The sequence below is a fragment of the Ciona robusta genome, chromosome 3 (assembly GCF_009617815.1).
Source record: "Ciona robusta chromosome 3, ASM961781v2".
NCBI classification, from domain to species: domain Eukaryota; kingdom Metazoa; phylum Chordata; class Ascidiacea; order Phlebobranchia; family Cionidae; genus Ciona; species Ciona robusta.
In genome coordinates, this window is record NC_143237.1 from 5469276 (window position 1) to 5482639 (window position 13364).

A 13364-nucleotide genomic window follows, 5' to 3' on the forward strand; every position below is an offset into this window, starting at 1 on the left:
AAAGGCCCTATGATGTCACACTTGTCTCTTGTTACGCACAGCAGTGTTAATGTTTGTAACATTCTATCGTGGTTGATGAAAATATTCTCATCAACTATGATTCTATATTAACATAGTATTTTCTTTTATACAAAATCATTTTAGGTGTTATGAATTGTATGCGACTGCTTTGTGCACAATATTCTTTCATAAGATTCAGAATTATAAATATTTTAGGCTTTAAGTACGTAAGCGAAAATATATGTATTATACCGTAGTTCTTGACACGTTACGATTACTTTGTATTTGAAATGCAACACTTTCTTTGTAGATAAATTTGATAGTTTAAGTCTATTGTCTGGCCACAGTAAGCAGTGTCTGATATAATATCGCCTATGGTGATCTGCCGTAGCCGTGCTAGTAATGGAATGAAACTGAAGCCTTCATTGGAATAAATCTAACCTAAAACTTATTTGAGCAAAATGTCGGAAGATAACTGTGAAGAGGATTTTGGATACCGAAAAAATGGTATTTTTCCATTTTTTTGTACTTTCATCAGTTGTATAGCCTAGTTAAATAAAGTTTTTAATTTAATGTTTACTATAGGTTCTAGTCTAATATAATATTGTGTGTTATATAGGCTACATTTAAAGTTTATTAATTACAACATGTATTACTTTATGGCAATTGCATGGTTGTTTTAAGGTTATAATTGTACAGTAAGACCAGTAATATCTTATCTTCACCATTACCTGGTTTGCAAACTTTTATCAAAGTTATGTATAACATATTAAAAGGTTATTTATGATTGGCCAAATGAAATTTTGATTTAAAATTTATTCTTGACAACCGATAGTATATTATCCAAGAAATTATATATACATATATATATCCTATGCATTAAATAGACTTTGAACTCCTAATTAGCATATTGTGAAATAAGATCCGTTTTATTTGCCAAAGTCTAGTCTAATGTTGGGATTTTAATATTTCTTCTTTAAAGCAATATAAATTATTCTAGGCTTTATTTTTGCATGCAGCTGCCGATTTATCTCAGCAAGTGTTAAGAATAAAGGTTCCTATCATAGACCCCATACTCTGCCTCCCTGCATTTTAAGTTTGGCACCGATGATGCCTATTATATGCAAACTTATTCAGTTTCCCCATACTTATGCCTGGTGATAGGACCTAAGCATGTGTGGAGTTGATTTATCAAATAAATTCCTTAATGTTCTTTAAATGATTTTTCGCGCATGAATTTAAGTTTATGATTTCAACTTTTGCAGCTTTGGCTTTGCGACTGCAGCAGAGGCGCTCGCGCAAAGTGCTAGCCGAACAAGGCATAATTCCCCGTAAGTTATGCTTCTGTGCTAAACACTAAAACAGCTAAACCTAATATATATGACACCGTCCCAACTACCTTTAACAACTTTCATTCTTTTTATCATTGGCAAGGTTCAAATGACTGCATGTTATAACATGGTGGTCTTCTAAAACGGATTTACGTTTTTTTTTGTTTTTTGAATTGTTAATAAACCTATCAACTTGGGTTTTTGACTTTTATTTTGATTAATATTCTTTTGATAACATTCCGCTCTGTGTTTCACTTAGGGTTAGGCATGATACAATTAAAAATATAGTTTTATTTATTATTTTTTTCTAGTTCTCTGTTATGTAGGTTAAATATAAGCCAATCAGTGTCCATTTTAGTGTTCATTGTATTTCACATTTTTTTCTAAATATATTCGAACTTTTTATTCTTTTGTTTTATTTTATTATTACTATACACATAGCATTTATATTATAATACATACTATCAGCCCTGAAAAGTCCCGGAACTTACTTTGAACAAGTTCAGCGCTTGCAGCGAGCAAAGAAGGAAGATTATCTTAACAGGGCAATTCAGATTCGGCCTGACAGAGACATGCTCGTACAAAAACATATTCTAGAAGGTAAGATGGGATCAAAGTGTTTATGATATTAAAAATGTAATGCATTCTATTATATCATTAAATCTAAACTGTGTTTTACATTAATGGCTGCGTTGTGACTGTTTTTTTACATTATTTTTTATATAAATTAATGGTTCAAATAAATCCACCTGATAAGTTGTAATGTCATTTAATCCCTGTGTGATTAAAACATGCTTGATGTTATCTGAATCTATAATAAAAATGTGAAAAATGTGACTTCTTTGAAATATTTATGTCACTTCTGTAGTCCTGTATAAACTGTATAAACAAATGAAATTTTAATTTAATGCTTGTTTTGCTGCCAACAGTGTAAATAAATATAGGCACAGCTGAGCTTTTAAATTCTTATTGAAAACACTTGTCAAATTGTGACAGAACGCTACATATTATGTTCAAAATATTATATTTCCTTAAAAATGCTTGATTTATTTCAATTTTTATATTTAAATGTATTATATCTAGTTTATCTTATAATCTAAGACATGTTATAATACTTTAGAACATAAGGGTGTATAAGTTTTTACTACATAATATATATCTAACTTTTCACAATAATGTAAAATATAAAATTAATTTGTAACTGGTTCTTTAAAAACAGGCAGTGTAAATATGTTATGTGTATTTACAGTGAATGTTTTAAACAAACATTGAAAACTTCTCTAAAAAGGCACTATTTCTTACTTGTTTATTAGCATATTATGGCACAATAAATAACTATTGTTTTGAATATAGACACAGTGGCTGCTGGATCAATTGTGGCAAGTCAGAAAGATTTAAAGAAAGCAAAGTTAGTTGATGATCTCAATGATAAAATTGCCTTCCGACCTGGGGTTATTGAACTAGTGGAGCGTAACATCTTCCCAGCCAATGACGACATACATGAAGCTATTAAAGGTGTGTTGTTATATATATATATTAAAGCCTATACAGATTGTAGTAGTTATGTATTAAAACTTCTCTACAGACAACTTGTACCAAACTTATTGATCACATCTACACACATATGATATATATATTTTATACAAGGTAACTGATTTGTTTTGTTGATTTAGGTGGTCATGTCCAGTATAAAAAGATCGCAGATTTTATGGAAGAGGATAGTAGTGATGCTCTTTCACCCGACCAACACCCCCCTCCTACATCAAGCCCACCTCTTATACTACAACTTGCCACCACAACCACTGCCATTGCATCTGTTGACAAAATTTCCTCCTTCCAGGTAAACTATAACAGACTCGGCATAATAATTATTTCTTTGTCTATATAAAAAATACTGTGTAGTTGGGCCACTGACAAGTAACATGGGAAGTACATTGATTATGTTAAAAAGGAAAGTTCAATCAGTCACATCACGTTCACTGTACGTTTTCAGTTAATTGATAGTTGGTCAAATCTCTTGTGGTTTAAACACAAAGCAGTCGAACAGTTGTGCACTGAACGCGATCAATTCAATATTTCATTGTAATCTCTTAATTTATAACCAATGAACCTTATACATTGGTTAATTTCCTGATATTCCAAGTTCTATACTAAATTCTAATATGATAATAGTCAACATTCAACAAAAACTACTGTATAGTAAGATGGATTGTAGTATGTAATCTGTGGCTTGACTTCAACTGTTAATATTTATTGGTAATCAATCTTAGATCGATTCGCGTACAGCTCAATTGGAATATATTTTCACACTTTCTCATTTCGTATTTTGTTACAGGCAAAAGCTGACCATAACTTTTCAAAAAGTAGCACAACGTCAATATTCACTCAGGGAAGCAGTCACCCATATCTTTCAAGACAAACATCGAAGGCAAGTATTACAACTACTACTTTCTAAAACATTGGTTTCTTTTCATATATGTCATAAAAAAGTTTTTTTCGTATATGTCGTAAAGTCTCATGATCGTTTCTTAAGTTATGGTGACGTGACGTATGTGTAATCTAAATCTGTTAATTGAGTTGCCTTTTTGCCATCGGTATTATTTTACACGACTTCCTGCACCATGATCGTGGATTTATTGCGCAGTCTACATATGTAGTATATGGCGTGCTATGTCTTTCATTCTAAAACACTTTCATGGCGCTGCAGGGTTCCAAGTTAAATCAAACCAATATTGGAATACCAAGAATATCAAATGCAAGAAGGAAAAAAGAAAAACCGAAAATGAAGAAATTCAAATACCATCAATATGTACCACCTGATATGGTGAGTGTTTTTTACATCCAATAAAAAGTGCTGTTTTTGGCATAGAACTGTTACATATTCAAATTAAGTTGTCAAGAATTTTATATTACTTACTTGTTACTACTAGTTGGTGTTATTATTCTTAATCCAGCATATTGAGGTTTGTGTTTTTTATATTCCTGTGTTACTACACTAATACACTTACCACTATGCAAATACTAGTAGTTGCCATCTATGAATACAATATTTTAATTTAAAAGATTATGTCAAAAATTATGTGATTTATTTTAAATTCTTAAGTTCCTATGTCCTTACAATTGTGGTCCCTATTGCCAAGATAGGTTGTTATGATTATCGTGCCATAACAATCAGCAATTCACTTTTGCGTGGTAGTGTGTTGGGGAAATCTATAGCATAAGATAGCGTGATTCATCAAAAGTGTTTGCGTATTTCCACACTTCCCGTGTATCGAACAATTATAGAAGGGATTGGCTTGAGCAAGTCACTCTAACTCTCTTACTACAGCCTATGCTGCAGACGTTCACTTAAAATGTTTCAATTGCGTGGTTAATAAAATACTTCATGTTTTAAATAATGAGGCAGGAAATGGTCACTTACTGCAATGTGTGTGTAAATATTTCCTTATTCAAGTTATATTCCTCGCAATCACAGCAAGTCGAGTAATGTATATATACTTTCTCCTCACCTGCTTAACAGTGACATCACAATCACCTTTCAAACATCAGTATTACATTGTTGTCAATCTCTACCCAACTAGGGTTTAAGGAGAAAGGACCTCCCGCCCCTTTTGTGAAATGGTAATGCCCCATTTACGATGGCAGATTAGCTCGTTTATCAAATATTTGCTAAAACTGTATGGTGTCCAGCAGTCTAACATGAGGCAATACAGTAATATATTGAAGACAGTAATCTGTTGGCATATTTCCACTTTACAACTCTGAGTACACAGCACTGTTTGGAAAAAAGGAGGTGTAAATAAATCATTGATAATTTGATCGCAAAAGTCGGCGCTCTGTTCAATTAATACTCATGAAAAAGAGTGACTTGTTGCATTCTGAGTCAATGGGAAACAGACAGTGGCGGATCTAGAGGGGGGTGTTTGGTGTTTGAACACCCCCCTCAGATATTTTATACATATTTTCGTTACGTAGCTCTAAACGAAAAACGGCGCGCGTCAAAGTAACGATCGTTTGTAGTTAATTAAAATCAAAATTCCGTGACTCAAAATCAACTACAATACTACAATACTGCTAAAATCTCTGTTACTGATTGTGCAACTTGTTGCAATCGTTATCTATATTATCGTATGCATATCTACATGCTAACGAAAAGATCACTCGTCTGGCGAGCCAAACTACAGGAGGTAATCCTTTAGCTGGTGGCCACCTGAAATTTTGGTTTCAAAATGTTCTATAGGCCTCACTCATACCTGCTCTCTAATTTTTATTGCGAAAAAAGTCGGGCGTTCGTGTCGAAAATTAACTTTGAAAATGCGCGAAAACATGCCTCGTCACCGTAATTCGTCTGACTTGCGTAAGGTTAACGATTTATTACGTCACAATCGCTGTATGTTACGTCACAACAGTGTTATATTACGCACGTTACGGGACGTTATAGCCTTGTTTTTTCGCACTGTTTTATGCTAGTGAAAGCATGCCCTAACCCCTAACTCCCAACCACTAACCCCCAACAAATTACGTTATCTGTAACGTAGAAATTAAACGTAACAATACGCATTCTATGATGTAATAATCTAACCTTTTTTTAATTCATGACGGCTCGTGTGGAAAATACGGTAACGCAGCTCGATTTCGCGCATTTTCAATGTTAATTTTCGACACGAACGCCCGAGTTTTTTCAAAAAAAAATTAGACAGCAGGTATCAGTGAGACCTAAGGAACATTGTGACCACCAGCTAAAGGATTACCACTACAGGAACGGTAAATCTGCGATTACCTGCTGTTATAACCAAAATAAAAGCTTGAATCTATAGTGGCGAAATCGGTCCGGCCAGTGGCCAGCAAGCTTTATCTAAACACACATTTAATTCACATGCTTGTTGCGTTTACGTTCGTAGAAAGTATTCATCGTAAACGAGACAATCCTTTACCTAATGGCAAACGTGAAAAAGCATACATTCAACATGTTTTAAGCACCTGCAAGCTAAATAATGAACGTGTGAGTCCCTATTATGACGCAAACAATCGACGTGTGAATTGCTATTATGTCGTAATCAATTGCCAGGTCAAACAATCGTTATTATGATGCAATGAATACACGTGTGAATCCTTACTATTTCGTAACAAATACACTGCTTGGCTGAGGAAAACATCGTAAATATAAAGAAGCAATGCTTCTGGAACAGATTTAAGTTGATTCTTACGGCCTAAATCGTTTAGAATGCAATGCAGGGATAAAACATTGTCTGTTTAGCAGTATCGCAGTAATATTGTTTGTTTAACTGAATTCTCATGCAGTAATAGAGAGAGTAAACCAAACTCGCGTAAGCAAAAAATAGTAACAGGCTTTCCAGAAACATGCGTATCGTATTATGTTTTAAGTCTGCCTAACCGGTGTTGTAACTATAAGTGATGTAACAAAATATTGTGGCAATTAATATGAACGTGAAACAACGAACCTTTGGTTATAGTTAGTTAAAAGTTCCTGTGCGGCAAAATTTGAATACGAAAGTCGGTATTATGACGTAAACAATCAACGTGTGAATCCCTACTATGACGTAACAAAAATTCTGCTTGTCTGAGTAAATCCTGCGTAAATAATGACTTTATTACGCGTAGCATAGATTAATGTTGCTACCGCGGGCAAATGCAAGTGGTGAATTAAAACTTACGGGTTGATTTACGCACATATTAATACGGCGCTTTGCAACTACTAGTTAAACATTTTCTTGCGAACACCCCCGTCAGAATAATCCTAGATCCGCCTATGGAAACAGATATAAAATTAACATTGTATTGTATCTAAAAATTGTTGGAAAGGAGTTATATCAATTACCAATGGTGTGTTTTAATGCTCCGCCACTGTTACTACCAGAGAAGCATACTTTTCGTTATATATATTTCAGTATACAGTGGTTTTCTGACATAAAAATGTAACATAGATTTTCTCAAAATTTGAAGAAGTCGTGTCAATTTGTGGCTTATCGTTGTCTTTTTTACACTGTTAATATACATGGTATCTGGTGAGGTGTGCTGTTGCAGGAAAATCTCAAAATTTGGCGAAAGGACCAGGGGGCTAAAATTATTTCACATTTCGGGGAAATAAAATTTCTGCACAATTGTGTTTTGAATATTATTTTTTTATAGGAGAAGGGGTAGACCACCTCTACTCGTACTCATATATGCCTGCCACCGGTCACTTGCTTTCATCCATATTGTTTGGTGTATCATATTGTCCTTATGCTTTGCCGGTGTGCTGACTAATCATGTGTTAGGTGATTACAAGGTTAAAGATTATATAGTGACCTTAGTAGAACCTTTTTTGTTTCTTTTACATGAATCATGGAAACTATAGCTTGTATCATAATAAATAAACCTCAATGCTTGAGTAGAATTGTTATAGCATGTAATCATAACCTGAGGCTGCGTAACCATAATCAAATTTTATATGAATCGTAATTGAAGCAGGCATTATGACATGACTTTTACGTTGAACTTTATTAAATTGCTTCTAAATCATTTTTTAATAGTACCTTACTTTGCCTGTGCATTGAATGTAGTTTGATGTCATTGTTCATTTACGCTTTCTCTTTTCATTTGTTTAATAAATAGATGAATTATTTGGCAACTTATAAAGTTGAATAGAACTTGTTATGTATAAACAACTGCTGGTTCAGTAATTTAATGTCACCATACAATTCTCTATACAACATGTTGTTGGATTGCAGCAAGGAAAAGACAAAGATCTTCCTAATCTCCAAGGAGATACACCTTATTCACGACTCTTACAGCAACAACAACTTTACCTTCAGTTTCAAATCATGAATAATCAACGTGCCGCACAACGGTTAGTTAACTTTATTCTTAAACAGTTTTTAATTATAGCCACGGTAGAGTCATCTGGTTTGTGTGAATTATATAATTCGCTAAATTCGTCTAACCAAGGAATTTTTATAAAAGTTTGATCAAATTCTTCTAGTCAACATTCAATAACAGTTTGTAATTAACTTTTCCAGATCCGCAGAATCTTCTCAAAGTGGATCGTTCCAACAACAGGTTGGTATTTACCAACTTCAGTCAACAATTCACGTTATTTCAAATTTCCCACATCATTTTTCACATGCGAACACCCCTGCCAGGAGTCTGTCTGGAAATTTGCGGCCAGACTCCTGCTGTGTTGAAAAGTAGCCCTGACTAAAATGAAGATGTGTTGGTTTCCTTGGAATGCAGTGCTTTCCCAACCTCAAGCAATCATCTTACCCCTCATTAGATATTAAACCATAAGTTAATTACGCTGTAACAAAAATTTCATGGTGTCTTTAATTTCAGCCAATGGTCCCTCCTCCACCACCAGTGGTGCAATCCATGAAAATAGAGAAGCCACGGAAGACAAACACAGTTCTAACTCAGAACAAACTTGATGAAATGAAAGTTTCTGAGCTTAAGGAGGAACTGAAGGCACGTGGGTTGAAGGTAAGCAAAACTTATTTTTTTTCCCAGAATCGTTTTTATTTAAACTCCGTTTGGTTGGTATCATTACTATTTTTAATAAAATTTTATCAAATATTAATAATTTTGTTTTCAAATTTTATCCAAGGTAACTGGTACGAAAGAGGTTTTGGTTGAGAGGCTGAAGCCATTTTGTGCAAGGCAGGACAATATGTTGTAAGTATTACACGCTTTTACGGCCAATACTGTCTATGCCAGGTCTCTTTGAGGTTAATTAAATATTAATATTTCAGTTTGTCCGATCTTTGTTCTGACGAGAGTAACTCTGCATTCGACACTGCTGGCAGTTCGTGCATGCTAAATGATGTGAGTAAGATAGGTTAAATCTCTCATATATTAAAACTATATATGTTATGGATTAATGCTGCCTGTATTGATATATCAATAAAACACAAGTGTAAATTGCATTGGTATAAGCTTATAATTAAAAAAGATTTTGAGATAACAAAATATACTTGATTATTTTGGCAAATAATTAGATTTAAAAATTAAACGATCACTTGCTTAGGAGTTTAATACTAAATCGTATTTTCCTGAGAATGGAATATAGTTATGTAAAATACCTGGTCCCTACTTTCATTGACCTTATCCATACAGCTCTCCTACCCCAGCATGAATAAAGATGAACATTCAAACTCCACGCACACCACCAACAGTGAACACAATCCATCAACCACAGCTTACTCCATTGGCCCCTCAACTGTATTCACGCATAAGCTCTCACGGATGCCGGTTCCCGAACAACATAAGGTCGTCCTCAAACAGGAGAAGATAACGATGCCAACGTGGCATCCCAACCCTGAACCTCATCACACGGAGCAACCTCAGGGATACGGGATGATGGAGATAAGCAAAGACAAGATGCTGGAGAAGCAGCAAAAGGAGATCAACGATCTTAAGAGGATGGTGGAGCTTCACAGATCACAGTTGCAGCAACTTCAGATACAGAAGGAACTCGCCGCAAAAGCTCAGCAGGTAAAACTATAACAACGTAATAACATATAAATGTTTTGGTGATCAAAATGACTAAAAAGTGTTCTTGTTTTTACTGTTTTTTCCCTTCCCAGTCACAGAGCAAACAACCTGAAGCTCAACTCTCAACTTCTTCGTTTGAGTTTCCAACAGCTCAACTTCGTTTCCACTCTTCCCACTATAACACCAGGTGATCTTATAGTTAGAAAAAAAAAGTTCAATCAAATACCATGTTGTATAAGCAACACACGCATCAACAACATGAATATATCATATGTGGGTCGTACCATTCACCAACCACCTACTCACGTTACAACTGTATTTACCCCACCTTCTTATAATAACGACGTATGACATTATCCTGCTGTAACTGAATGGTAATTGTGTTCATGACGTCATATCCTGTTTCGCAGTCACTCCAACTCAACGCAGAATCAATCGCAAAACTCGGAGCAACCGCCTAACTACGACCAAGCATACGAGGTGCGTGGATAAACATTAAAGTTTTGTGACTTGATAAACGTCATTGTTACGTATACGTTGTTTGTTGTAGATGTTGAACGACGGTCCGATTGAACCACACCATGAAGCAAACAGAGACATGGAGGATTTGCTTGAATTGCTCACAGATAGCGGGGGTAAGCGGTTTAACCACTGACCCGTTAAAATACTCGGTTTATCTCGCCTTCCGTTTATCTCATATCAGTTAACATTGCCGTTTTCTTTGTATCGTTTCCCGCGTCAGTATTGTTGTGATAACTCGCTGGATTTTTCAGAAATTCCTCCCTCGCCAGTTGTGACCAGGCAGTTGTTGAACGACCATGCCTCCTACCACGGTATCAACCACAACTCTACCACACTTCATCATAAACCTGTTCCTAACAATAACAATTACTCGCGTCAACGTAACAGTATAGAGTACAGCGTGATTCTGCAGGAGCAAGCGCAACTGCAGCGTGAGGTGCAGAAGAACAGGGTGAAGCACCCACCCTCATATCCCACGAAAGCAATGGGACAATATGTCGGTGATGGGGAGGTATCCGACCTTACAAAGATGCTAGTGGACAGTGCGGGTGACGCGCTCATGGACACAAGTAACTTTCCCCCTGTGAGTCCACAACAACAAGAGTACGCGAGACACAGCGCACGAAACAGCGTCGACTCCGGAATCCTTTACTCTACTCCTCACTTCTCTCCCATGGACACTAACATGGACTCCATGGGTAAAGATATGGTGAATGACCTCCGCTTGTCCACTTCCTCGCTCGACAGCGGAGAACAAACACTCAACACGGTCAGTCTCTCGCCCATGACGTCACCACGGGTCCGGCATGCGATGAGCGTCCACCCAAACTATCATCATATGTCGACTTCTCCGAGGTCAAACCACCATCTAGTTAAGTCTGCTTCTCAGGAGCTTCTTTCCTCCAACGATCCACCCCAACCAACCACCAACAATTCACAGATGGACAATGAGCTTGGTTGGCTGGACTTAACTCTCGGGTCTGCTGTGGGAGGCCCACCCTCGCCCGGCGGCCCTTTCGGCAACATTTCCTTCGAGGAAAACACCCCACAGCATACGCGACACGCCGCTTACAACGGGGTACACGAGAACGAAATGTTTACCGGCGAATCGACGGGCGCCCTTAATTACACCCCCAGCAGTAACGGTGCGGTGATAGATCCTCAGTGGGACTCGTGGGAAGGCCTTCTCAGTCCGAACTACAACACTTAGCGCGAACCAGGCAGAATTTAGAGAAATTCTGCTGGTGAAGGTAAGAGAAGGGCCCTCGGCACCATGCCTGAGCATTGCTGCGAGGACTTTTGTTTTCAGTTTAACGGTCGGCAGCGTCCGTTAGATAAACACTCCCGCTGTAATATCGCGTGTATATATGCAAGTGAATTCTGCTTCTACTCCCTGTACGATCAGTGCTTCCAGCTTCTGCACAATATACATGGTTGTACTTCATTACACCATGCAGTGCCATCATGTTCAAGACATGACCCTGTTCCACGGCTGCCGACTCCTTTTTGATGTACAAACCAAGCATTGTAGTACAACAAATAGTCCTGACCAGCGAAACCACGTTCGAAACGTACCAACCACTTCCAAAGTAGTACAAAATAATCGACAAACAACGTCACTCTTTCTTTTTACGTTAAAAACACACAAAACCGAGTTAGTTTACTGTCCAACCACTCTATTTTAGTACAGCTTAGATCTAGTAGTTAAGTATTTGCACTTCCTGCCTTTACAAGATTTTATGTTGTTGCACTTATTGCAGATATGTTTCCGTTACACGGACGTTTCATTTTACAATTGTTTTTTTTTTCTACGGGATTCTGAAAAAGCAAAAAGTTCGACCCAGCAAAAGCATCGGTTGATGCCACAACCCACACATTATAAAGTGAAAACTTTTTCTTTTATTCTTTTTCTTTTAAGCAAGCACTATTTGCCCATTTTTGACTGTCTATCCCGTGTAAATGACATCATCAGTAGGTCCATCGTTTAGGCATTTTTAACGGACGTTTTGAATATTTAATACTTCGTAACAAAAATCTTGTTTAACTTGTTTTCTTTTAACACCGATCCTTCAAGATGCATTGCAACCATTCAACACCGAACTCAACCTGAATAATTAATCACAGCAAAACAGTTTTCAAAATTGCAATGAAATCACTCTACATGGTTGCTATTGACGAAGCGCGTATATTTTGTTCGTTCGTGTGTTGTTTTGCTCGAATACTTTAGTGCCTATTGCGTTGCGTTTCCTTATTCCAAGTTTCACCGTTTTTTTTGACAAACTGTTTGCAATTGCTTTACTAACACTATTTTCTGCTGCTTGTTTTGCTTCTTGTGCGGAAACCTGTTTTATAGATAGACTTCCTCTTTCGTAAGCAGTATTTCGCCAAGATAAGTTTTCGGTCGAAATAGACCACTTTGCTTTGAATGTGCAGATTTTTGTTCCTGTGACGTCACTTGGGAATCCCCGTTTCCTCTCTCCAGCAACCGTTGTTGTGAAAGAGCGAACATCATGCTTAAGCGTTGCAGTGCGACGCTGTGCTGCTCTGGGATTACTGGCATTTTCTCATCTCCCTGTGCCTTATAGCGTTGATATTAAATCTACGAATTATACGACTTTTTAATCAAACACGGGTGTTCAGGTTCGGTAGTCAAAACAAACTGTCTATAGCTGTGGTTCTCAACCCGTGGGTAATTACCCCCGTATGGGGTAATTTGACGTTTTCCGGAGTATAATTTAGAATATCGTTATTTTTTTTTATTATACAGTGCTATAAAATGCAAACTATTTTTACACTATAGATAAGATCGTAGACATCGGGAAACAGGGCGAGCGTCCTAAGTTTAAAAGTTTGTTATTTTGTCATATAGCACAGTTGGCTAATGCACCTGTCTCAAACGCAGACGTTATGTTTTATGAGTTCAAAGATGAAGAACCACTTGCTGTGCAGCATGTTCCCACACAGGTGAAACGACATTCATGCTTTACCGTTGTATATACGCTCAGTAGCATCTCTTTGTGCAGC

General features: G+C 36.7%; 1 protein-coding gene across 2 annotated transcripts; it reads left to right on the forward strand.

The window, feature by feature from the left end:
- Positions 1 to 104: 104 nt before the first annotated feature.
- Positions 105 to 12951, forward strand: LOC149738480 (uncharacterized). Of its 2 annotated transcripts, XM_089875022.1 has the most exons (17): positions 105 to 507; positions 1266 to 1331; positions 1800 to 1931; positions 2685 to 2846; positions 3005 to 3171; positions 3667 to 3759; positions 4039 to 4155; positions 8063 to 8181; positions 8351 to 8390; positions 8664 to 8807; positions 8932 to 8999; positions 9077 to 9149; positions 9441 to 9818; positions 9911 to 10005; positions 10229 to 10298; positions 10369 to 10453; positions 10592 to 12951. In XM_089875022.1, exons 1-17 carry the CDS (start codon positions 462 to 464, stop codon positions 11548 to 11550), a joined length of 2814 nt encoding a protein of 937 aa, XP_089731148.1. In that variant the 5' UTR covers positions 105 to 461; the 3' UTR covers positions 11551 to 12951. The 2 variants fall into 2 exon arrangements, with proteins under 2 accessions (XP_089731148.1, XP_089731149.1); XM_089875023.1 differs by lacking the exon at positions 1266 to 1331.
- Positions 12952 to 13364: the final 413 nt, after the last annotated feature.

What these genes read in the sequence shown, in the direction of transcription:
- LOC149738480 (XM_089875022.1), top strand. Translation starts at nt 462, where the DNA reads ATGTCGGAAGATAACTGTGAAGAGGATTTTGGATACCGAAAAAATG. An exon ending in GTGGATCGTTCCAACAACAG is followed by an intron (nt 8,391 to 8,663) that starts GTTGGTATTTAC and finishes CTTTAATTTCAG; the next exon opens with CCAATGGTCCCTCCTCCACC. An exon ending in TGAAGGCACGTGGGTTGAAG is followed by an intron (nt 8,808 to 8,931) that starts GTAAGCAAAACT and finishes ATTTTATCCAAG; the next exon opens with GTAACTGGTACGAAAGAGGT.